This window comes from Bactrocera tryoni, chromosome 5 (assembly GCF_016617805.1).
Source record: "Bactrocera tryoni isolate S06 chromosome 5, CSIRO_BtryS06_freeze2, whole genome shotgun sequence".
In the NCBI taxonomy this organism is placed as follows: Eukaryota; Metazoa; Arthropoda; class Insecta; order Diptera; family Tephritidae; genus Bactrocera; species Bactrocera tryoni.
The window spans coordinates 24,300,154-24,324,681 of record NC_052503.1 but is presented as its reverse complement, the minus strand read 5'-3'; the positions used below and the strand labels follow the sequence as shown (position 1 = coordinate 24,324,681).

General features: G+C 34.4%; 7 protein-coding genes across 15 annotated transcripts in view; 4 read left to right on the top strand and 3 right to left on the bottom strand.

Moving 5' to 3' along the window:
* The window catches only part of LOC120778461 (translational regulator orb2-like), an 82,872-nt gene extending 77,732 nt beyond the window's left edge, over positions 1-5,140 (bottom strand). For 3 of the 5 annotated variants that reach the window (XM_040110264.1, XM_040110261.1, XM_040110266.1), the window contains exon 1: positions 4,899-5,140. The gene's annotated coding sequence lies outside the window, so the exon portion shown is untranslated. Of the gene's footprint in view, positions 1-1,989; positions 3,121-4,898 lie in introns of those variants that run through there. The other 2 variants (XM_040110262.1, XM_040110263.1) reach the window with 2 other exon arrangements.
* A 352-nt stretch (positions 5,141-5,492) lies between these two features.
* On the top strand, positions 5,493-6,896 carry LOC120776496 (t-SNARE affecting a late Golgi compartment protein 1). The gene is made up of 5 exons (XM_040107179.1): positions 5,493-5,656; positions 5,717-5,911; positions 5,989-6,314; positions 6,379-6,480; positions 6,539-6,896. The coding sequence occupies exons 1-5, from the start codon at positions 5,631-5,633 to the stop codon at positions 6,595-6,597; spliced, it is 708 nt and encodes a 235-aa protein (XP_039963113.1). The 5' UTR covers positions 5,493-5,630; the 3' UTR covers positions 6,598-6,896.
* On the bottom strand, positions 6,879-8,893 carry LOC120776495 (cytochrome b-c1 complex subunit 2, mitochondrial). The gene is made up of 6 exons (XM_040107178.1): positions 8,734-8,893; positions 8,456-8,592; positions 8,097-8,400; positions 7,498-8,031; positions 7,211-7,432; positions 6,879-7,153 (listed from the first exon to the last, which is right to left on the bottom strand). The coding sequence occupies exons 1-6, from the start codon at positions 8,776-8,778 to the stop codon at positions 7,067-7,069; spliced, it is 1,329 nt and encodes a 442-aa protein (XP_039963112.1). The 5' UTR covers positions 8,779-8,893; the 3' UTR covers positions 6,879-7,066.
* Positions 8,894-9,206: 313 nt separating this feature from the next.
* LOC120776494 (TOM1-like protein 2) lies at positions 9,207-13,512 on the top strand. 2 transcript variants are annotated; one of them, XM_040107176.1, is made up of 9 exons: positions 9,207-9,426; positions 10,562-11,013; positions 11,074-11,148; positions 11,208-11,377; positions 11,440-11,732; positions 11,794-11,872; positions 11,942-12,041; positions 12,279-12,329; positions 12,509-13,512. In XM_040107176.1, the coding sequence occupies exons 1-9, from the start codon at positions 9,375-9,377 to the stop codon at positions 12,710-12,712; spliced, it is 1,476 nt and encodes a 491-aa protein (XP_039963110.1). In that variant the 5' UTR covers positions 9,207-9,374; the 3' UTR covers positions 12,713-13,512. The 2 variants fall into 2 exon arrangements, with proteins under 2 accessions (XP_039963110.1, XP_039963111.1); XM_040107177.1 differs by lacking the exon at positions 12,279-12,329.
* Positions 13,513-13,944: 432 nt separating this feature from the next.
* Positions 13,945-14,843, top strand: LOC120776497 (DNA repair protein XRCC4-like). The gene has a single exon (XM_040107180.1). The coding sequence runs from the start codon at positions 14,032-14,034 to the stop codon at positions 14,725-14,727; it is 696 nt and encodes a 231-aa protein (XP_039963114.1). The 5' UTR covers positions 13,945-14,031; the 3' UTR covers positions 14,728-14,843.
* A 562-nt stretch (positions 14,844-15,405) lies between these two features.
* LOC120778260 (myosin-10) lies at positions 15,406-18,460 on the top strand. Its single transcript, XM_040110037.1, has 7 exons — positions 15,406-16,415; positions 16,501-16,677; positions 16,757-16,907; positions 16,975-17,136; positions 17,196-17,533; positions 17,594-17,885; positions 17,944-18,460. Exons 1-7 carry the CDS (start codon positions 15,523-15,525, stop codon positions 18,076-18,078), a joined length of 2,148 nt encoding a protein of 715 aa, XP_039965971.1. The 5' UTR covers positions 15,406-15,522; the 3' UTR covers positions 18,079-18,460.
* Positions 18,461-19,062: 602 nt separating this feature from the next.
* LOC120779077 (lysosomal-trafficking regulator) overlaps positions 19,063-24,528 on the bottom strand; it is a 20,297-nt gene continuing 14,831 nt past the window's right edge. For all 4 annotated transcript variants that reach the window (XM_040111221.1, XM_040111224.1, XM_040111222.1 and 1 more), the window contains exons 15-23: positions 24,262-24,412; positions 23,623-24,194; positions 23,431-23,564; positions 21,501-22,290; positions 21,306-21,447; positions 20,814-21,172; positions 19,881-20,743; positions 19,335-19,820; positions 19,063-19,273 (exon numbers count right to left, since the gene is read on the bottom strand). In XM_040111221.1, the coding sequence (XP_039967155.1) occupies positions 19,153-19,273; positions 19,335-19,820; positions 19,881-20,743; positions 20,814-21,172; positions 21,306-21,447; positions 21,501-22,290; positions 23,431-23,564; positions 23,623-24,194; positions 24,262-24,412 (3,618 nt within the window). In that variant the 3' untranslated portion in view covers positions 19,063-19,152. The remainder of the gene's footprint in view (positions 19,274-19,334; positions 19,821-19,880; positions 20,744-20,813; positions 21,173-21,305; positions 21,448-21,500; positions 22,291-23,430; positions 23,565-23,622; positions 24,195-24,261; positions 24,413-24,528) is intronic.

Genomic DNA, 24,528 nt, shown 5'->3' with positions numbered 1-24,528 from the left:
CATCCCTGGGGAGGGATGATTCAACTTCCCACTTTAGATCGCCTTCAAAAGGATGTTTTTTAGCTACCCAGACCATACTTGGTCTAAGACCGGAAATCGTGAGCATCTTGAGCCATTTGTAAAGAAATCGTTTCAGGCCACTCCCAAGTGAACTTCTACATATGGCTTTAAACAGCGAAAAGGAAGAATGACTAGCGCGCTGTTGTAAACTCGGCTATAACCGTGTAAACGAAGTCTACGCCAGTAAAGAAGAAGAGTTTATATTCACATGCAAGCATATACACGTTTTTATTTGAAGAATTATTGCTATAAATTAAGAAAGGAGTAGTCAAATGATGTTGTTTAGAAAATGGCGGCTTCCAAAAAAGAATGCAGTTTTTGTGAAAACTACCTCAAAGTGAATGAAAAAATCGAAATAATAATCATTATCAATAATCTTATTCCTTCGATTATTACTTCACTAATATACATACATACATATGTATCTAATAATGTCGTGAGAATTTCACGTCGATCCGTTCAGCTGTTCCGAAGAAATTTGCCCCACTTTGAAAATAGCGTTTCGGGAACACGTATATGCACAATAGAAAGCGCTTCAGTAATTTTATAATCTAATAATTAATTTCCCAATTCAACTATTTCTACGTTTATCTTCATTTATACAGAATTTCTCCACATAGTTGCCATTACTATGCACGCCACTGTATCGCATAATCATCAGTGCAAACATGTGACATTTAAACGTGTAGCTTCAGCTTAAGGGTTTCAATTTCGGCTATTGTATGCACTGAGAGCGACGTCTGATCTGAACTGCTCGGCTATTTACACTATATACATATGTATATATAATTGGGACAACAAAAGCAAGCCAGCGACAGCAGCAGCAGCAGCTGGGGCAAAGAAAATGGGGCAATGCAAGCTTAACTAAATACATACATACATAAATATATACCCATATATCCAACTATATACATGCATGTATATGTATGCATAAATATTTGCACGCAAATTGCAGTGATATAATAAGTATTCGGGAGGCTCACCAATTAATTATCATATTTTATGTGCCCTTTAACTATGCAAATTGAAAGGCAGGGACATTTTGGTGCTATAAAAAACTTAATCACAATAAAGTTTGCATATTATTTGTGTTATCTATGTCTGTTTACATGACGTTGCTAACTCAAATCCTTGCTCTTTGAAGAATTCTTTGGTATAAATAAATGTGTAACATCTCAACTCATTTTCATAGCTTTCAATTTTTCTTTTACACACCTAGCGCGACGTAATGATAAATGTACATATATTATTATACAACAACTTTTGCTCATTGTTTATTTGCGAATTTTATTTATTAACTTTTTACTTTATTTCTTTCCCCATTTTGTGTATTTTCCTTTTATGTTTGCTTTTTATAGGTTACGGGTCGACGTTTTGCCGTTTACTAAAGTTATTTAGACATTGATTTTCTTTCTGGCCGTTTTACATTATCTTCTTCTTTATTTTATATGCTACAGTTGTTTATTGTTTTGTTTTTATGTTTCGCAACGAATTTAATTATGTACGCTTTTTTCTCTTGTTAACGTTAAGAACAATACAAAAACGATAAAAATTATACCCTGAACCGTTGGTTGGTCCGTATATATACAAACTAGTCTTGTCGGAATTACCAACATCGAACTTCTATAGCATATATCTGTCACACAAACTGATGGATCAAAATCCAATTGTATGGTAAACTTTTTTATTTGACGAGATATCTTCACGAAATTTGGCTCGGAACATTTCCCAAGAAAATGGTCCAATCGCCGAAGAAATTGTTCAAATCGGACTATAGTGGTATGGCATATAGCTGCCATACAAACTGATCGAGCTAAATCAAAATCAAGTTTTTCAATGCAGGTTATTATAGCTTCGAGCCAAGTTAACGTTTTTTTCTTGTTTTATATGGCGTTTTAAATTTATAAGTTGGAATGAAGAAACACTCACCCACCTGCCACGTCTATTTGGATAGAAGATACACAATTATGCGCTTGTACACGGCCGAGCGTTCCGATTTGTTTTTGCAAAGTGCGCCAATGCTTCAGTACTAAAACTACTTATTTATTTCAATATAGACGTGTGTGTCAATGCGAACACTTCTTTCAGTAATCCGTTCAGGTGTATTGTAGCAGAAGCACTGACGTTAATAACGGTAAACACGATGAGAACAGTGACGATGACGTCGACTATGGCTGCGACGACAACAATTAAATGACGCAGGATGTTGTTGCTAGCTTCATTTCCGGGTGCGCTGCTCGGCACGGCTGTAGAAATGTGGCAAGTAGTATGTTGCCTCCACCAACACTACTTGAAAATATTGCAACACAACTTTAAAATTGTTAATGCGTTACCGTTAACCAAAGGCTAGTTGGTCGAATTGCTGCTGCTACACACTTCAATTCCTCCCTAAGGCGCTGTTTTAACGCTTTAAAAGTCGTCGGTATTGAAAAGACAACAGATGTAGCTATATATATTGCGTGCAAACCCGATTTTTCATAGATTCGAAGTATTCGTTTTTTTTTTTTTTGTTCCAGTTTCGCAGATTTTATGCAAATTTATCTCATTAGCGGAAAATTTTAGTACTCACTTAAATGCTTATACATTTGAAATTGTTTTTTTTTTTTTTTTTTCTAAACAAAAAATGGAAACGCGTTTAGAAAATCTATTTGACACCAGACAATTCACTTTCAGTAGTGCAAAAATAAATTCACCAATTTTATTTATATTTTATAATATTTGTAGGTTGAAAATTAAAGTTTCATTTTTCAATGTGAAAAAACTCGAAACTTTTCTCTGCTCAGCTCCTTTGTTAAAATTTCAATTGTATGCAGTATTGAAAATTTAACGAATTTCGATTTTAATTCAATTTCCGGCGCAAGTTGTTTTCCATATAAAGTGATTACCGTATATTATGTAATAATCCCGTTAAATTTCTTTTGCAAACTTGCATTTTTTCTTCATATAATTTTGTACAAAATGAAAATTTTCACATTCTTCTTCTCCAATTTTGGCGTACTTGCGTAGCTGTGACGTTATTTCTCTAAAATTTTCACCCGAACTGATTTTCTACTTTTCCGACCGTGCGCTCTGAGGCAGCATTGTAAGTTTTCGCTTGGCTAAACGTAGTCATCGTTGTCGCAGTCGAGCAGCACTCGGTCGACGTCGTCACTCAGCTCAGTGTTGATATTTCCACACAAATAGAGACAGACGTTCTATGGTGCAACGTAGCACAGGAAAAATCAATCTTTTTCTCATTTCTTTTTTGCCTTCACATTCGCCTACTCACACGGATACACACAAATATATTTCTATACATCTATGGGGCGATTCACTACCCCCACTGCATGTGTAGGAAAGTGGGTGCTCCAACCACCCTCTAAACGATACAGTGAATGCTTTCGGTGTTCATTTCAAAAGTTGCCAAGTTTATTTTTGCTCTTAGTTAAATTTAACTTCGAAGCTACGTTTACACAATTGTGGGATAGTACGGTGAAGACACGTGTGATAACGTATAGTACATGTTATTAAATAAATAACTCTTTTCACAACTTTATTTCGAAATCATATGATTGGCGGAGCTTTAATGAAGGGCTGTTAAAATGAACTGAAAGATATGTAATATACACCACCAGTATATAGGAGAGTCGGGTTAGGCAGGTTCCATGCCAGTTTGGTTTATGACTGTCAACTTATTCACTTCCCACAACAGTCTGTTCTTCGTTAAGAATTGACCCCGATTTTATTCGAACAATATTGTTGTTTCGAGGAGGAAGAAGTCCGTATTTCAAAATTTATAAATAAATAATTATTCTTGGTTCACAGAGCATGTGGTTAACTTACGATCTGAGCATGCTAATCATATATTTCAAGATATTTTACACTATCCGATCCAGATAATGGTAATTCAACTTAACAGCATCACCAAGACAACATCTAAATCGGTCCGGTAAAGCTAAAAGGTATATTTACATATATCTAGTTCATTGATAGATAGAGTCCTGCTTGTGGAGTTATAGCTTTAGGTGGAACGACCAGCAAATGGTTTCGACCAGTAGAACCTGTTATTTATAGCTACCGCATGGAATACTTCCTTAATATTTTAGTGTTAGGCTGCACACCTCTTCATTTATTTAGATCAAAATATGTGGTTTCCTCTCATTATAGAAAACTGGCAAGCATTTGAAAATCACATAAATTTTTATAAACAGTTCTTTAACACAAATGTACTATGTATTTGAATAAACAAAAAATATTTCCCTATTAACACCAAGTCAGTGAGCAAAGTTACACTAAACTAAATACTCTATTATGTACCAAAAAATGTGAAGGTTTAGATATTAATCTTAGACATTAATCTTAGGTTAATACATATGTATATTATTACATTAAACAACTTTTTTAAATAAAACAGCATATCTTCAAAAAGTTACATAAAATATTCCCAGCAAAAGATTTTTTGACTTTTCGCACAAAATCATATTTACGCCCACATATAAGTCTGTGGGGGCGTGTACGCCTACATAATATCCACAATGCATTGCATTATATCGATTTTGGTAAATAGTTAATCCAAACAATTTTGAAGAACCGAATTTGTATTCAACTCAGTAGCAAGATATCCAATTGGATTTTAAGTAAACAAACTCACAGCTGTTTTGCAGGTCTTCTTCCCATTCTTATCTAAGCCGTGACAAACATGGCGCAGCAGTTATAAAATCACAATCATTTACTTCCTCCTAATTAAATTCCATCACATACACGAGGCTAGTAGGTAATATGCGCATATCGCAAACTCCAAACTTATCTACTTAAGTATATTTCTATATGTTGAAAAACATTAATTAACAGTTTCGCACCTTTTATTCTTTTTCGCTTCTTTTTCTCGGTTCGATCTGCTCCAATTGTAGCTACGTTTATTATATTCACTTGAAAATACACATGCAAAGATATTCGCTTAGCGCACTGCTTTTATTAAATTGATTTTCTTATATAAATAGTTTTAGAACATCTTTCGTTATTTATAAAAAACATGCACATTAAATGAAATTTTTTTCGTAATCGCTAAAACCACTTTCCTAGAATTTCCCCGACCAAAAACCGAGCCGCACGAAATCAAAAATCTTAATGAAAAATATCCCAACAAAACATATAAGTGCTGCCACAAATGTCCAATCGGAATTAATGGGTCTGTTCGTTGACAAATGGTAATAAGGTTAAAATATATTTAACTTGAATTTGTAAAAACCTACTATTTTATATAAAAAGTAGCAAAATATGTGTGTATTATTATTTATATACTCAAATAGTTTTTTAATCCATATTGATTTAAATTACTGCAATTTTTTTTAAATGTTTGAAATATATATTTTAAATATCGATAAAATCATCTGTTATCGATTATACTTTAACGACACTGGATCATATGTTCAGCCATTAAAGTGATAAACATTTCGGAACAAGTTTATTTGTTTTTGTAATTTAATAAAACGTTAAAATAATTAACAACATTCCAGATTTTATTTTTGTAATCTACGAAAGTGCTATATACGTACCTTTATTTTGCCTTACTTTGTGTTTAATATAAAAATATGTCTCTGTTGGATGTTGACTCATGGTAAATTAGGGGTTTTAAGGCGCAATACTGTTTACTAAAGACTCATTAATAACTCTACAGGTCAAGAGAATGCGAGGCATGCTCAACACTTAATCAGAATATTATACAAAAATTGGAAATACGTGAAAAGCGTCAAAAAAATTCTTTCGAATATAATCGTCTCACAACTGCCATACAAACTGAGCTAAAGCAGTTCGAAGGTGAAGTCAAGGAGCTTATTCAGAAGCTTAAACTTTTAGAAGGCGCGGGATCCATGTACAGTTTGTTTTAATTATTCTCCAATTGTATTATTTAAAGTGTTCTACTATAAACATTATTCTGTCCCAATATAGAGAACCCGATGAGCTCTACCATAGAAAGCAACAAGTGGAAGCCCTTCGAAATCAATTGGCGCAAGTGAACCGAAAGATAACGCAGGATACGCGTGGAGAGCGTGCGGAATTGTTTGCTCAACCGCCCAATTATTTGAACAATAGACCTGAAAGTTCTAATGGAAGCACAAGCCCCGCAGAAAATGCCAATGATGTAAACACCTTAAAGAACCGTCAAATCGATATATTAGAGCGACAAAACCGCGGCTTGGAAGTTTTATCTCAGACAATATCGAGACAACGAAGTCTCGCTTCACAGTTGGGACAAGAAGTCGAAAATCAAAATGGTAGGTGGCGAAATGTATATTGTAAATATACGAGTATTTGTAAATTGTAGTCTAAACATTTTAGATATATTGGATAATTTGGCCGATACTATGGACAGAGTTGACGCTCGTGTACATGTCGAAACAGGAAATATTGGCGACATAAATCGAAGGGATAGTACATGGGGTATGTAAAAAGTGCGAATATTTTTATTAACAACACAATTTATTATTTTTTTTCATAGGTTACTGGCTAGTTATCATCATTTTATTTGTTGCCATTGTTATTGTAGCAGTTATTTAAAATGTGGGTGTCTACGGAATTGGTGTATATTTTTTCATATAATTTTACAACGGTATTAACGGAACATAAAAAAGTGTATTTAAAATATTGTAAATAATTGTTGGCGATTCGCATTTGCAATGATTGGAAAGTCTCTTTTACCAAAGCGTGAATAACACGATAAACTTGTAGGGTATCTTCACCGAACAAAACCTTAAAAAATTTGTATGGCATTCGCCATTTATTTGCGTCTTAAAAATAAGTTTGTATCAACATAAAAAGTTTCGTAAATAAAACACAGATTTTTTGATCCTCTTATATTTTTAATGTGTATCACTTCAACAATACCCTTATTACATTCAGCTTATTACACTTTAGAGTGACTAATTTTCACTATTAAATCGATTTGGTTGAAGATCAAAACATATTTTATCCAAGTTCTCATTTGGTATGTTTAATAATATATATCAATAATTCATGAAATTTACAATTAAGCTAGATCTGACGCATATGGTACATTGGCTAGGTTTCCAACAGCGGCAACGGACAACTTGGATGAGCCAGCTTTCTTGGCAGCCTAAAAAAAATAAAGGTTGTATTTTATTAATTCATATCGGGCGTGTAAAATAAATACCTCTTGCACTTCTTGCTGTGTGACACCATCGACAGCAGACAACAAGGAGTCGATGCTTTGTACTTGTTTCAGATGTGCAGCTTGGACACCAATGACATTGATCAAAGAGCTATCTGTGGAGTAGCCCTCCAAAATAGCAGCTTTAAGCAAAGCCTTGCCACGGTTAACATCATTAGAAGAGACTGAGCCCGATTTCAAGGCACGCGTCAACGCATCAACAGCCTAGTTCACAAAATATATTTAAATAAGTAATTGATTACACAACATTTGTTGCGATAACGATTTACCTTGCCAATGTTTTGTCCATCGGTAGAAACCAAAAAGCCGAACAGACCAGCATCCTCATATGCAGCATTAATGGTCTTGTATGAAACGGATGCATCGGTTACAGCACTTTGCAATGCTTTGCCAAAGGTGCCATTAATATTGCCCCGCTTAGTGGCAGCGCCAGATCCTACGGCCTGCTTCAAAACGGCAAATGCCAAAGCCTCCTTTTGGTTGAGCAGAGAACCACCTTGTCCAGCAACAGCGACATGGGCAACAGTACCTGCTGTATCCTTGCGTGCATCGCCACCATAGTAAGAAGTGGAGTTAGATTTTCCAGATCCTGAGGCCAATTCAAGGTTCTGGGCAAAACCTGACAGGGTGTTTTGGTCAATGCCAACTCCAACAACAGCGCAGCGGCTGGGTGTGAAGGTGTTTGCAACGTAGTGGAGCAGCGACTCGCTCGACAATTTACCAATTTGATGTTTTGGGATGTAGATCGAATTACCTAAACCAGAACGAAAAGCGGCCTTGTGCAACAATTCTACAGCACGCTCCTTTATGAAGATTGCAAATGATTTCAATTATAATTTATGCAATTCAAAAACTATTTATATATTACCTGTGGTGAAACAGAGGACACCTGAGTGCGTAAAAGTGGAACATTGTCAACAAGCTCCCATGGCTTGAAAGCTGGTTGTACAAGGTCTTGTAAATAACGCAATCCTGTCTCGATTTGATTGGCTGTAGTTTCAACGGTGTAAGTAACCAATTCACGATCATTAGATGCACTCAAACTACCGCCAACTTGTTGGATATTACGAGTTATTGCAAAAGCAGTAGAGTTCTTGGTGGACAAATTAGCAGCGATGCGTAACAAATGTGCAGCTCCTTGGTTTTCGTAGCTTTCATTGCGAGATCCAGCACTAAAAATAATCACGCAGTAAGTGAAAAGTTTCCATTTGTAAAGGATTTACTCACCGTAAAACAATGGAAACACGCGTAATTGGCAGGGAAGCTTCGGCAGTGGCGACCACTAATTTATTATTCAATACAGTTGATTGGACTTCAGCTGCTTGGCCCAAGGGGCGTGGACACTGACTTGCCAAACCGCGTTTCTTTAAAAGTCAGAATAAATAAAAACTATTAGTTTTTGCTAAATGACAGATAAGTATGTCGCGAAAATTGTTTTACGTAACCACGGTTCACGGAGTTTTGGGTTATCAAACTTTTAAAAAGACTCTAATATATCAACTTACTGCAATCGAACGGAGGAAAGGCGCTTTATTTGCGTTGCATGCCATTTTTTCGAATATATTCGTTTATTTGTAAGGCAAAGGATTAAATCCAAAAAATATCGGAATTGAAGAAATTTTCTTATTCGGCCCAGTCCTCACACTACACTTGACAGCAAAGACTCTGTAAGTGCTGCCAAAAGTATAAATATGGGTGATGCCAAACTATGCAAAAGAAGTATTGACATTTCACAACATGTCACAGGCATAAATTTAACTATTCCAACCAGTTAAAATTATATCATATAATTTTAATATAATTTTATCTAACAGCCTATAAAATGTTTTGCATTAAAATTTATAACATTTGCTGTCAATAATTAATAATTCAAAAATTACTTTTTCTTAACCAATATATGTTTATAAAATGAAATGGCAATATCGTCGTAGAAAACAAACAAAAACAAATAATTCATTTGTCATTTTACAAACGTCATTATGAAATGTACAACTGGTAAAGAAGTATAGAAAAACTAGTGAATTGTGTTTTGTGCTGTTTAATGTTTTTACAAAAACGAAGTTAAATAACTAATATTGAACACTTATTTGTCTACGATATTTATTGAAAAAGAATTAAGATCTTATAGTGAAAGAAATCAACAAAAATGGCATCATTCTTCAACAATCCATTCTCAACTCCAATTGGGCAACGAATAGGTAATTAAATTATAAGAAATTGGTGATGTTTTACAAAAAAGTCCACAAATTTACATATTTACAAGAGTATAAACAAAAAGTACATATTTTGTTGAGCAATAGGTATTAGTAATATTTGTAATAGATACGATAATTGACTTTTCACAATACTAGTCGGCATACATATGTTTATATGTATGTGTATACTCTAATACTAAGTTAGAAATAGTGCATCAAAGCTTGCGAAAATATATAGCAACAACTTGTCTTTGGTTATATACTATAGTATTTGTTTTATTTAAATGCCTAATTCGCAATATTGCGTTGCACAAATGTACAATTCATACATTCATTTTGGTATATGCACCTATAACCTGTGTGTGTTCGAAATGAATTTCAATATTGTTGACTCACGCCATTGCACTTGCGGTGAGCAAGGGAACCCTTTAACCGACGTTATCTACCATATACACAATTTGTTATTGTAATTTTTTTTTAATATATTATTAACGTATATACATATGTTTATGAATATACTAAAGATTAGCTTGTTATGCTGATATGACACATGATATGCGATTAACAAGACCTATCTGAATCCAACTAACTGCAATTCATAGTGTGGAAATAAAAAAAAATATGTGTTTTATATGTTTTGAAATAATTTTAATTTTTGCAACCATTAGAAGCAACTTTCTGGACAAAGGCTTTTGTCTGTTAAAGCAATACAAAAACACATTTATTAACTCTAATTTAATGTGTCTTCCACAAAGTATTTTGTAGATAAGCAAGTAATATAATAACAGATATGGCAAATGCTTTTCTTATAAATACTTTTGAGGCACATACTTACCTAAATTTATTTATACAGATATAAAGCATATGTGTGTTTCATGCATTTAATCATTGATATATAACTATAAAAACCATTATAAATTTAAAAGCCCGTCTTATTTCTAATATGTACTTTTACTCAAAAAAATATCGCACTAATGTGCTAATTTTGTGAAAATAATAATATTCAAAACTCACATTTAGCGGTTAATCAGATTATTTGCCAATATGTTTAACACTATTGTAATGAATTTTAGCATTTTTTATTCCATAATACAAAATTCAAACTAATGTCTGATAATTGGCTTTTTGTTCTTTCTAGAGCAAGCTACTGACAGTTCTTTGGCATCCGAGAATTGGGCCTTGAATATGGAAATATGCGACATGATTAACGAATCTTCGGACACGGCACGTGACGCCATGAAAGCCATACGCAAAAGACTGTCACAAAATGCCGGCAAAGATAATCAGGTTATTATGTATACCTTGACCGTTCTCGAGACATGCGTAAAAAATTGCGGCAAAGCATTTCATGTGTTAGTTGCTCAAAAGGACTTCATTCAAGAGCTAATCAAATTAATTGGCCCAAAAAATGATCCGCCAGCGGTGATGCAAGAAAAAGTATTAAGTTTAATACAAATTTGGGCAGATGCTTTTAAGAATCAACCGGATTTGAATGGTGTTACGCAAATGTACATGGAGTTGAAAAATAAGGGTATTGAGTTTCCGCAGACAGATATAGAACATTTAGCACCCATTTACACACCACAGCGTGTAAGTAGCGCTCATTTGAAGGCAATAAACTATTTCATAATTCGTTGCTTTTATTTACAGAGTGTACCTGAGCCACCGCCACAGGTTGTTCAACAGACAATTTCACCACAACACGCTATACCCATGGCGCCCCATGTAAGTTGCATAAAATATATTTACAAAACAAAATTTTTATATAAGTATTTACTTTTTAGAATAATGGACCCACCGTTTTGAGCGCAGAACAAACAACCAAGCTACAATCTGAATTGGAAGTGGTTGCACATAATATGTCAGTGTTGGGCGAAATGTTGACCGAATTAAAACCAGGGCAGGAGGATCCAGACGACTATGCTCTACTCACGGAATTGACAGCTACGTGCAAGTATGTAGCAACTACAAAAATATTAAATAAGAAAAAATGTATCTAAAGTAAATTATTTGCAGAGAAATGCAGGCCAGAATCGTCGATTTAATCGGACGCATCAATGACGATGAGCTCACCGCTGAGTTGCTACGTCTTAACGATGAATTGAACAATTTATTCTTACGCCATCAACGATATGAAAAGAATCGAACCAGCAGTAGCGCAACTTCGCCTTCGGCCATTTTGGGTGCTGCTATTGGCGTGCCACCACCCACAACTAGTGCCTCACAAGCTAGTGCAATACCAAATGATTCACGTCTAATAGATCTGGATGCGCGTGCTGAGAAATTATCAAATACATTCAGCGCCATGAGTAAGTACATGTTTTATTATTTTTTTAGCTTATTTCGCTAAAAAAAGTATTTAACTTTTAGGTACCAACCCAGCTAAGCCGTTAAACAAAGATATTGATGAGTTCGATATGTTGGCGCAATCACGGACCGACACTAATAAGTATAAAAAAATTATTTATTGATACACGTGCTTTATAAAACAATTTGTGTCTCTTTTGTCTGTTCGTAGTAAAAATGATCTGCTAAAAGACATTCCCACTGTAGATGCGGCAGCAGGCAGCGTCAATTTGCCATTCAAGCGCACCAAGGAAACTGCTGTTGTTAGCAAAGTGAGTACACATTTTAACACACTCCCTTAATCAGTAGTTGTAGGTATTCTTAATGATATTAAACATCTGCTTACATCTGTCTTTATATATTTTACTGTATTATACAAATTTTTCGTTACCATATTTTTTCATTTCAATTGCTTTGGTGTTGTATTAAAAATTATATTCTTTGTTTTGTCATATTTTTCGGTTGTGTATTCAAAACAAAAAAAAATATTTCGTGTTTCGTAAACAAAGCCGGCAAGAGAAAACGAAGTTGATGAAATGGAGGCATGGTTAGGCAGTTCTGTAAGTAATCAGGTTAAACCCATTTATTTTATGTTTATTAAATAAATTTAAGCTACAAACACTAGGGCATGCATATTTATACACATTTATACGTTTATATATATATATATATATATACAAGCAAACCATGCATACACATTTGAGTTTATGAAATCCCTATTAACAAATCAAAATTGCAGAAGGAAGGCGCTGAAGGCTTTGAGGAAACCCTAACTAGTACCGAATTCGATAAATTCTTGGAGGAGCGTGCAGCAGCTGCCGAAAATCTTCCCAATATAGCGGCTGCCAATACGAATAGCAGCGTCACTAGCAACACTGGTGCAGATAATCAAAAGAAATCGTCGACTAAAAAACCTGGTGATGATGATTTGCTACTTCTATGAGGATGCAACTTCGATAATCGCGCACATAAAACATAACCATTTTTTAAATGTCTATAGCTAGCATTAGTAAAATGCAAGAAACTAAATTGTATTTATTATAATTTAAAATAACGTTAGAGTTGGCAAATTATGTTTCCCAATATGTTATTTACTATATAAGTATTGTATTGCAGCTAAATGTATGGCATATTTTTTTTCCTGCACATGCACATAAATTTAGGCATTGAGGCTGCGCGCTCATCATGAAGCCCCTAAAAAAAAATTATTGAATGAATTCAGCTGTTGCATTCATTGTTCATGCTGGTAATATGTGTCCAGTACTTTTTTATATAAATATATTTACATGTGTATCAACAAAAACACACTCACCTACACATACATATTGACCAAAGCTCAAAGTTGAATCTGTTTAACTGTTTAACTTTTGTACATACATACATACATATATACATATATTTATGTAAATGTATTGAGTTGAAAGTTCTGTAATTCGATAAAGACTAAATGTATTATTTCCTTACCATATTTGCGTGCATTGCATGTCTTTGATTGTTAACATTTTCTAGTAATTTTTTGTGTATATTTTAAGTTTTGTTATATAATTCAGTTAATACCAATTGTAATTAATATCCATATTATTTGCTTATATATTATTATGCTTTGATGTACATACATATACAAAAACACATACATATTAAAATATTCATACATTTATATACATATATGCACATAATGTATTGGCTAATGGTGATTTCAAAAACGAAAGAAAAAATTAGTGCATTGCTGGTTTTCAGTAAAAACAAAAAACATAATCTGAAATTGTTTTTATGCAATTTAAAGATAAAATTATGTATTCATATTAACTTAATAATTATAAATTTTATTTACAATCATTTTATGAAAGAAAACTATAATGTTTAAACATAATAAATACTACTACTATACAGTATTTTGTTTGTTTTGATTTACATTAGACATGCGTCAAGGGGAATTCGAAAAATCGTCACTACAAGTATGCATGCCATAAGAAACCGATTTTCTCTCTAATTGCTTTTATTTCGGTATATACTATATGTATATATATATATATATATATATTTCTAAATTTTTACATAAAATATATATACTAATATTATTACATATTATAAATTAAGATAGACCTTAAGCCAACCCTAAATAAATAATACCAATAGTAAGAAGTTGCACAAAACCCATAAATTCAATGATTGTAATTTATTTACATTGGCAACCAAACTGTCGGAACAATGTGTTTGCTGTAAAATTTCACAATATTTTAATATCCTAAATTTTTACATGAAATGATGGATTCCGTTTACTTGAAAAAGATATTGCTAAAAAATTTGGAATCTGATAAAAAGTGCTACATATATTTACATAGTGAGTGGGATCAGAAGAAGCTTGTCAAATTATATATAAAAGACTCGTCTACACAGCAATGTTATGAAGGAAAAATAGAAGCTAAAGATTTTGAGGAGGCTGCAGAGGAACTTGATATATCACTGGACGAATATCTGGATGTGCTTAAGAAAGTGTTAACTACAGATATTGGTTTGGATGGTTTTGAAATTGAGTTGGATCACGAAAATAAAATAATGCGCGTGAATAGGACCAGAGATTTACACATTATGTATGTGGAAATACAATTGCAGGAAGCTAATAAAAATTATGATATGCTGGATATTGCCTTACAAAAAATCAATAATGAAAAGTCCAAAAATGAAGATCAGGTAATAGAAAAAGCGTTATCAAATGCAATCGGTGCTGTCGAAAAAGTGTTGCTAGAAAAAGAGGAATGGAAAGAGAAGATGCTTGCAAAATTTCTTCTGATATTAAATGAAAAGAAAAATAAAATCGCCAAGTTGGAAATGGAATTAGAAAAGGTAAGCAAAGGAGGAAGCAGTAACAGTAATGCACAAATGGATATTCAGGACAGTAGTGACGATGATTTTAACGCTCCTACACAACGGCTTACGCCTCCCCCAACGGTAGCATAATAAAACTTATAATAAAGTATGTACAATAAGCTAGCTTAAGTCGAATGTGTATTTAAAAATATATAAAAAATATATGTTAATTATTTTGAATTTATTCTTTGTACTTGTATATTTACTATAAATGAAAAATATTTAATTAATTAAATAAAACCTCAATGTGTGTTTAAATAGCTTACAACTCTTCTTGGACCTGGAACTTTATTTCAATAGGTATATGGGATTTTTTAGTATATGCAAATTTATGTTTATTTTTAGAACTTTCCTCTATTTCAGTTATTTATATCCAATTTCTTACTGTTACTCAGCAAACAATAACGAAATAATAAAATGGATCTTTTGTTTTGGAATTCGAAAACAATTGCAATTATTTGTTTACCAAAGTAATATAACATCTGTTATCCTTTCACCCCATTCACAATAGTAGTAATTATTGGAGTACATACATTTAAATTTTGGCTAAAATAGTTAGTTCAATATTTTTAAAGTAAAATTTATTTAAACAAATATTGTATGACTTTTTTGGATTTTAAATTCCAACAATTAGGCAAATGTATACAGAAATTCAAATGCTGATGTACCTGCTCCAGTATTTCCAAACACCTGCCGGTCTGATTGTGAATTATTGCGCGGCTAATTGCATAGTAGATACCACATTGTTGTCATGAAAAATGTCAAATTCAGTTTAGTTTGTAATTAAATATAAACAATTATTTTATCAATTGGGCATTCAGCAACTTAATTTAACAATTTTTCAACTTGTAACAAAATATAAAAACATCGCGGTATCGCCGTGTAATGAGTGATTCAGATGATACTGATATTTTGCTATTAATACCACCGAATTACTTTGCCACTGCTACCCCGGAGGAATTGGAAGAGTTTCAAATCATACATCCTAAAAGGAGTTCAGCTACAGCGTTTACATGCGATGTCAATTACATGAATGCATATGTTCGGAACAAAAATCATTTAAATCACTCAGAAAATAATATAAATGAAATGGAAGCAACACTTACAGAATCGAATACCAACATTGATGGCGCAAGTGACCATCGAAATATGGAAATGTTTGTTGCGAATAAATATACGGAGTTGAACGAAATCAACTCACGCTTGAAATTGCTGGAACGTGAAAAGGATTGCCGTTTTACAGCCGCTTCAGACATATCCACCATATCGAATGGCACACAAGCAGCACGGCATAATAGAGAAGGGCTGGTCCATTCCACACCTAAATGTTATACAAACACTGAACGTCTTTATAACAAGGATACTGGCGGCATTTTGAATGAAATTGATAGTTTCCTAGGAGATCGAAATCGTGAACAAATGGATAATGTGTACCAGCAAGAAGTCAATAATCCGAATCCAATAATAGCAAAACCTCAGCAAATGAAAAATCGATATCAACAAGCCTATCCCGATGTAAAAACAAATTTGGGTGGTGATGTGAATTTAATAAGTTTAAGTGAAATCTGGGGCAAAAGTGGTCAAGGCACTGCCATTGCTTGTGCTGCTCCACAACAGTCTGTGTATATAGAAGAACAATTGCGGCGTCAGCATCTTGAACGAACTGTACACTCTTTGCAAACGCGCTTACTTGAATACCAACAACGGCTGTCGGTGGCTATAGAAGTGGATCGTGCCAAAGATGCAGCAATATGCAACGCACAATCAGAATGCAAATCGTAAGTACTACTCCCTTTATGCTGAATTGTTCCAATTATTCGAAAATATTTTTTCAAACTTATTTTATGAATACTCGTTAAACAGCTTGGATGCGGAAGTCAATCAATTACGTGAAAAAGTTTCGAAACTAGAAGCAGACAATACTCAGTATAGCACTAAACTAGAATCACTGCAAAAGGAATTAGCACAGGCCTTAAGCTTAGTAACTAAATTTCAGGATAAAAGTGAGAAGCTGGAAAATGAATTATCGACAACATCCAGGTAATAATTTATAAAAAAAATATTAATCGATTTGAGTAAATTCATTACGCATAACAATTATCTATTGTTTTTCAACTAGAAAAACGAACGAGTGCACAACTATGTATAAGCAACAAATAGAAGAGCTTGAAGTAAAAATTCACGGCTGTAAAAGATCGGAAGAATTCGCTATCAATGAGTTAACCAAATTCAAGGATAAACTAGTAAAAGTGGATTATCTAAATGAAAAGGTAGAACAAACGGGTGACAATAAGTAATATGCATATATTTACTCCTTTGCATTTCAATAATTTGCAGCTCAAAACACGCTGCGATGAACTAGAAAAGGACTGCGGTACATTAAGAAATCAAAAGGAATTGTTGCAGGAATTTCAACAAAAACAAAAAACCCGCGCAGACGCATTAGAAACACAGCGAAAAGCATTGCAAGAAAAAGTAACGGCGCTTACAGAGAGCGAGGTAAATAATATTTTCTAAATTTAAAAATTAATCGTTGCATAACAATCCTTAACACTTAGATAAATTTGAAGAAAAAAATGGAACTTCAACAAAAGACACTAAAAACACACTACCAACAACAATTAGAAAATGCAGTGGACCAGAAAATGAAGGAATTCCAACAGCAATTAGACAAGAATGAGGAAATACTGAAAATAGAGGCGCGTGAACGTGAACGTTTAATCGCTGAACGCGCCGTCAAACAAATAGAATTAATTAATGAGAAAAACGAGATGGAGCTGAATTTGCTGCAAGAGAAACAAAAGGAAGAAGTTGAACTGTATCGCATACAACTGGCGAACGCAACCAAGAAAATAGAAGACTTGGACTGTAAACTGAATGCTTACAAAACAAAAAGGTGGCGTCAATTTAAAATGTTCCTTCAAATAATATTAACTAAAATTTTGTTTGATTTCAGAGCTGTTATCGCGGAAAAGTTACACGATGTCATGGAAGATCAATGGCAAAAGGCATTAGAAATATTGACATCGCCGAGCAATCAATCACAGCAAATAAGCAATAATACAGATTGCGAATCACCAGCAAACAATGAGAATGTACTAAATAAAGACGATAGTAATTACAGAACGCCTAAAAAGAATAAAACGCGTGATCGTATATTGAAAATCAAAGAGAATAATCTAAATAATATCAATGAGCGAAAGTCTTCGCCCGAACCAATGGACAGACTGCAGGCTTACATTGAATTGGTTTGTAAAATGCCTTCTAAGTGCATATAATCGTAATTTGATTTATCTTTGATTGCAGCTTTTGAGCAAATCGCCCAGTGAATTTGATAGATTGGATGAAATCCTAGCTTTAGCTAGTAAAACTAAATCATCCACATCCAATACCAAATCGGATAAACACATGAATTTCTGCAAGCCACCATGGCGCGGATAACAGTCTTTCATTTAAATTTACCACAGCAAGCATGTTAGGATTTGATGCTGGAATGTATGCATACAAAAAGTACAAAGTGTAGCAGTATTCGCGCTTTAGACGAGCTTGTGCGTAATTATGTGTTAAATAAAAAAAATATTTTGTTTAAATTTTCTTATTGTATAAGAATGCCTTGCCACCATAATTTACTTGTACTAAATAAGTATTTTTGGACATACATAGTTAACATGATATTACTTAATATTACTAATTAATGTTTTATACTCGCGTATTTTTAGTCACAATGCGAAAAAATAAAAATAGTTGCACTCTATTTTGGTTGGATTTATGTATAAAGATCAGCGTTGCAAATAATTTATAAAAAAAAGCATATAAATTAATTGTTTTTCTATTTTTTAGGCTTGAGAATTTTTTTTAAATTAAAAATAAATTTTTAATTCCAAATAGCGGATTGAAAAATACAAAAAAAAATGTGTGATCCCAAATACCGGATTGAAAAATACAAAAAATAAATTTTTAATTCCAAACACTGGAAAAAAACGAAAACTTCGGCTGCACCGAAGCTACATACAATACCCTGCACAGGTGCAACTTGATTTTGATAAGCCAGTTTGAATTTTTTGAAGACATCTTGTCAAATAAAAAAGCTTCGCATACAAGGACTTGAATTTTATCGTTCAGTCAGCATGGCAGCTATGTATATGCTATAGTGGCCCATTATGGCTGGTTTCGACAAATGAGCAACTTCTTGGGGAGAAAATGAGATGTGCAAACTTTCAGTTCAATATTTAAAAAACTAAGGCTTATGTAGACCTCCGAACACGACGAAATTGACTCGTTTTGTAATTCACCTCCTGGGGCTTACAAACTGCATGACAATCTTAATATACCCTGTACAGAGTATAAAAATAAAAATACGCAAATAAATATCTTACAAACTTACCATATTGAAGAGACATTCCTTACAATAATAAATTATTTGAATTACTGTAAAATGTGATTGCTTTTTAAATATATTATCTGTGTTTTAGTGAGTGTTTTTCTTAAGCTTATACTGTATAATTCATCACGCCATTACTTATATGCTATTTGCGGAAATTTCGGCGAATTTCCATAAAGTCCCTCGGTTTCCCACACCTGTATGTGCGAATCTTTAGTGAGCGCCACCAGGTGCTGATGTGTTGAGTAAACGATGCTAAAAGGGGAAAAAGTGTAATTATTCACCACACATTTTTCACTTATGTAATTGCTGTTACCTTCTTATATTTGATATGCCTGTGATGATTTCGCTGACAAAACTCAAATTCCAGCTGGACCACAAACGTATGGCGCCGCCTTCAACAGCGGTGGCAATGACATTAACACCAACACCCTCTTTGATGTACGAATAGGTGGCCGCCAATATACGATCCTCATGCACGATGTGTTGCACATAACGGGCATTTACCGTATGCAAACGCAAGATGGATTTACCATTTGGATTTACCGATACATTCACAAAATCCTCGAGACTCTCCTCGGTCACCTCGAAGCACTCATCCGGCGCCGCTGATGTTGGTTGGTCAGCTAGGCTAACACCGTTAGTTTTGGCATTTTGTCGCTCCGGCGATGTCTTTTGTACCAACTGCTGCGGTGTAGTGTGCACAGTCACAATATCACCCAATGTGGGGCTTATGGTAACCACCGTTATTGGTGAGTGATGTATCTCCGCAGGTCTATCAATTGTGCGCACATAATTCCAGCTAGTAAATAAGGAATATGTTAAAATTATAAGATTTTATAGCACAAAGTATGGAACTCACTTGTTAAGATCCCAAATAACGGCAATACCATCGCGCCCGGCAGAAACGGCAATTTTGAATTCAACCGATAAACGTATGCTGGTCACCTCGTCCGTGTGCCGCAGCAGTATCGTTGGACCCGTCCACGTGAGATCGGCGCAATCGCGTTGTGGCGCATCTGTTGCTGCGCCGCTTGTAGTTGAACCCAATAACGGTGTCACGTTGCCAGTATCACTTTCATCCGAATAACTTTTAGTAGTCAGCTTGCGAACTGCCGAATTATAGGAGCGTCGCAGACCACGTATATAATTTTGTCTGTTCTTAACCGGTCGACTGTTCGACTCAGTGTTGCCGCATTTGTATATACTTATGCGTCCCGATTTGTGACCGAACCACAGCTGATTGGAATTGGGATCGGCACCGCAGGCGGTGATATCATCGATAACTTGACTGCGTAGTATATTTTTCGGTTTCGTATATAGCTTGTTTAACGGTTGTATACGCACAATGTGATCGTCGTAGTCCCAGGAGATCACGTTGTATGTATCGACCTCAGCACCTTGCATAATGCAGGATTTCATTGGTAGTCCATAAACAGCGTTGGTATTATTGAATGACACTAGATACTCGGCTCCGGGTATTTTATAGATATTACCAAGCGTTGGCGCCGATAGCTGTGGTGAGCCCAAGTAAACGCCCCACCTTAAGCCACGCACGGTGGGCAATACCTCCTTCGTGCCGAGGCAATAATTTAGCGATTTCGTCTGTGGATGTGGATTTTTGAATAATTGTCGCGGCATTTGTCCATAGGTTCTGATCATGGTCTCGACAGCTCTGCGCTCTATTGGGTCGACTGTTATTGATTCCAAGAATGACGGATACGTCTAAAAAAAAGTATTGTAAATACTTGATATAGATTCTAAATCTTTCTTTATGGCGTCTAAAAATAATTACCGCCGGGTGGAAAACATTTATCGCTTCCACTGCACTTTCACCAGATTGTTTGTAGCCGAAGATCAAATCAATCCAATTATGCAGGTGATTGCGTGTCAATTCCGCCTCCAGTGCCTGACGATGTATGAGCACGAATAGACGCGAATCTCGCAGACACCAGGGTGGCAATTGTACGTCTTCAACGCGTTCGCCATTTTGTCGCAAGCCGAAATCGAATCGTTCGAAATTTTCAAAAATTTCCGGTAAACAGAAGAATTCAGGTATCAGCTCTTTAACGTCTGTAGGGCTATCACGACTCGCCAAATTCCAGGTGGTTGTTAGTGAGTGAAATGTGCGATCAGGTAAATCGAAATTATTGTCTGAAAAATAAGTGATGGAATGAAAAATTAGGTACACTCTTAAAGGGTTCCGCTTGGCGCCTAAAATTATACTGAGCAAAAATTGAAATCTAAATTTTGAGAGTTTTTTGGTGAGCGAGTGCTTAATATTTACCTTGATATCTGAGGAAATAGCTCGTAAAAGGCGGTACACGCACGAGGAAATGCAGCACCGTACCGGAGTTCGAATAATGCGAGCTATAATGATATGGTTTCAGTGTCAACGAACCCATGTTAGTCATCGTATTATTGAGATACTAAAAAATACGAAAATTAAATTCAAGTCAAAACTATGAAATGCCAAAAATACCGTATAGTTGGCGACGTAGTGCTCCTCGTTGACTTCATGCTGCACAGCAACCGGCTTTTCCAGCTTGCGAAAGTTCGTGTCGTCAGTCAAATCCAAAATGTCCGACGCATAATTAGACAATATCCATGGAAATATGGGATATTGCATGAGATCATTATAAGTGCGGCCGGCAATTTGATTTAGTGTCATTAAATATTCCCAATTGGTCAGCAAACCTTCGCGCCATTGTTGCGTAATAACGAGTACCTTCGCTTGATCGGGATGCGTGACGATTTTATCACAAAATACATCGTACATAATTTTATAATCATCTTGATTTTGTAGTGAGAAGAACAGTGATTGATTTGTATCCAAAAATATTTCGAAAGCCTTCTCCTGATGCTGATAACGTTTCAACCAAATCTCACTTATACTCGAGATATCACAGTTAATATAGAAGTACTTGCAACGATATGTAGCCATAAAATACAGTTTATGATCGGTTATAATGATTTCACCATCAATCTCGCCATCGACGGGTAGAAATTTGGCAGGAAAATTATAAAGTATTTGCGAGTTGAGCGAAATATTGAGCTGTTGATCATAACTGGATAAAAGATATTCCAGCGGACGCACATATTCGTTGGTGAACGAGGCACTGGTGTTCATAGTAATATCACTGTTACGTAACTCTGTTGTTGTGTTGCTGTAATAATTCTCCATGAAAAAGCGTTTATCAATATCCAAATGGCAGCGGCGCATTCGTGTATGGACTCTCGACGGACCCTCGGTGTCGTCTAACTCCCAAGAACTGGAGAGTAGAAATGTAAATGTATACAAATGTATATTGAAAAAAATTAAGAAATAATAAAAAAAAAAAAATAAAATAGTAGGTAATAAAAAAAATTAAGAAATAATAATAAAAAAAAAAAAATAGTAATAAAAAAATTAAATAATAAAAAAAAAAAAATAAATAAAATTTAAATAAATAAAATGAAAAAAAAAAAATTAAATAAAAAAGACAACAAAATGAATTAAAAGAAAAAACCAAATAAAAAAAATAAAATGAATTAAAAAATAAATAAATAAATAAGAAACAAAAATAAAAGACAATAAAATCAACTAAAAGAAAAAAATAATAATAAAAGAAATAAAATATTAAAGAAAAATTAAAAAAGGAAATTAGTTAAATAATTAAAATTTTAACAAAAAAATAAAAAAAATTTCAAAAAAAAACATTTTAAACAAAAAAAAAAATTCGAAAACAACAAAAAATTTAAAAAATATATAAAAAAAAATGTTATGTTACAAAAAACGACAATTAAAAAAATGTGTAAAGGAATTAAAAACAAAAACAAAAAACTTTAACTTCGGCTGCACTGAACTACAGTACCCTTCACAGCAGCATTTCTTATCATGTAAAAAAAAAGGTTTTTCATACAGGAACCTGATTTTGTGGACCGATCTGAATAATTTGTTCGTAGATTGTTGTGTTGCTTTGGACATCACGTCTATGCGAAATTTTGTGAAGGTATCTTGTCAAATAAAAAAAGCTTTCATACAAATACTTGACCATTGATCGATCATTTTATATGGCAGTTATATCCTATAGTGATCCGATCTGAATAATATATTCCGAGATTGTAAGATTATCTTTTATAATAATCTATGCCAAATATCGTGAATATGTATCGTCTAATAAAAAAGTTTGGCATACAAGAACTTGATTTGGATCGGTCAGTTTGTTTGACAGCTATATCATATAGGGGTCCGATATCAGCGGTTCTGACAAATAAGCAGCTTCTGCATATGCAGAATATGCAGACAGATATGCATATGCAGACAGACAGATAGACGGATAGACGGAAATGGCTAATCATTTTTATTTACATATATACTTTATAAGGTTTCCGACACATGTTCTGGGTATAAAAAATATTTCTGTACATACTTTTCCGAACGCTCCTTTGAGTGCCAGGGCGCGCCTTCGTGTGTCATGCGTCGTACGATTCCAAGCCACTTATTGTATATGCTAGCATCGTCATAGTCCTTCAACTGATACATCAGCAGCTTGCGTTCAGAATTCTTGAAAAACAATATATATATTTTTACTACCAAATAACTGACAAGAAATGCGACCAACCTGTAACTCTGCAACACGCCGCGTATTCAACATTGATGACTCAATGCAACTCACAGCCAGCGACTCCAAACGATAAACGGTCTCTTCCAACTTGACTTTCTGTTCAGCCGCTATCGCGGTACGATTCAGCTCAATGCGCTCCAGTTCACTCTCTAAATTCCACGTGGAGTCGTGTTCATTGATACCCAAATGTTTACAGAGGCGTTCCAAGTTCGGCAATGGTTTCTCCAAATCTTCTAGCAGACATAACCACAAAAACGATTTAATTATCTTGCCATCACAAATAACAGGCGGCGAAAGCCCAGCTTGGCAGGAATTCCAAAGCGCATCGACAATAAAAGCGCGTAGTTCAAGCGGCCGTGACGGTTGCAGACCCCAAGCTATGAAATTGTTGCAACGCTGACTGGTGGCAATGCTGTATGAGACAATTAATTGGAACAGTTCCACCTCTGTGGCGCTTGGCGTGTATTTGGCATCGCAAATGGTGAAGAATTGTGCACAGCGGTCGATTAGTAGTCGCAATCGTTCTTTGGTCTCGGCGAGTGATAACGAGGAGTTGGGCAAGGCTATAACTGGAGTGGTACAGGGGTTGTGGTTGATAACCCAATGTTATAAATTGTATATAATATATTTTTGTACCTTTGAAATTCCTCGGTTCGCTTATAGACTCGAAGAACATGCGTATCCAAGCAAATTGCAGGCGCGCTTGCGCAGAGCGTAAATTCTTTATGACTGTGCCAGTGGCGCCCTCGTGCAGGAATGTCAGCATGTTGAGTATATCCCAAACGTACTACAAGAAAAATATAGAAAAAATATAAAGAAATATAAGAAAATGATAAAAGAAAATATTAAAAAAATATATATTAAAAAAAATATATTAAAAAAAAAAAATTTTAAAAAAATTAA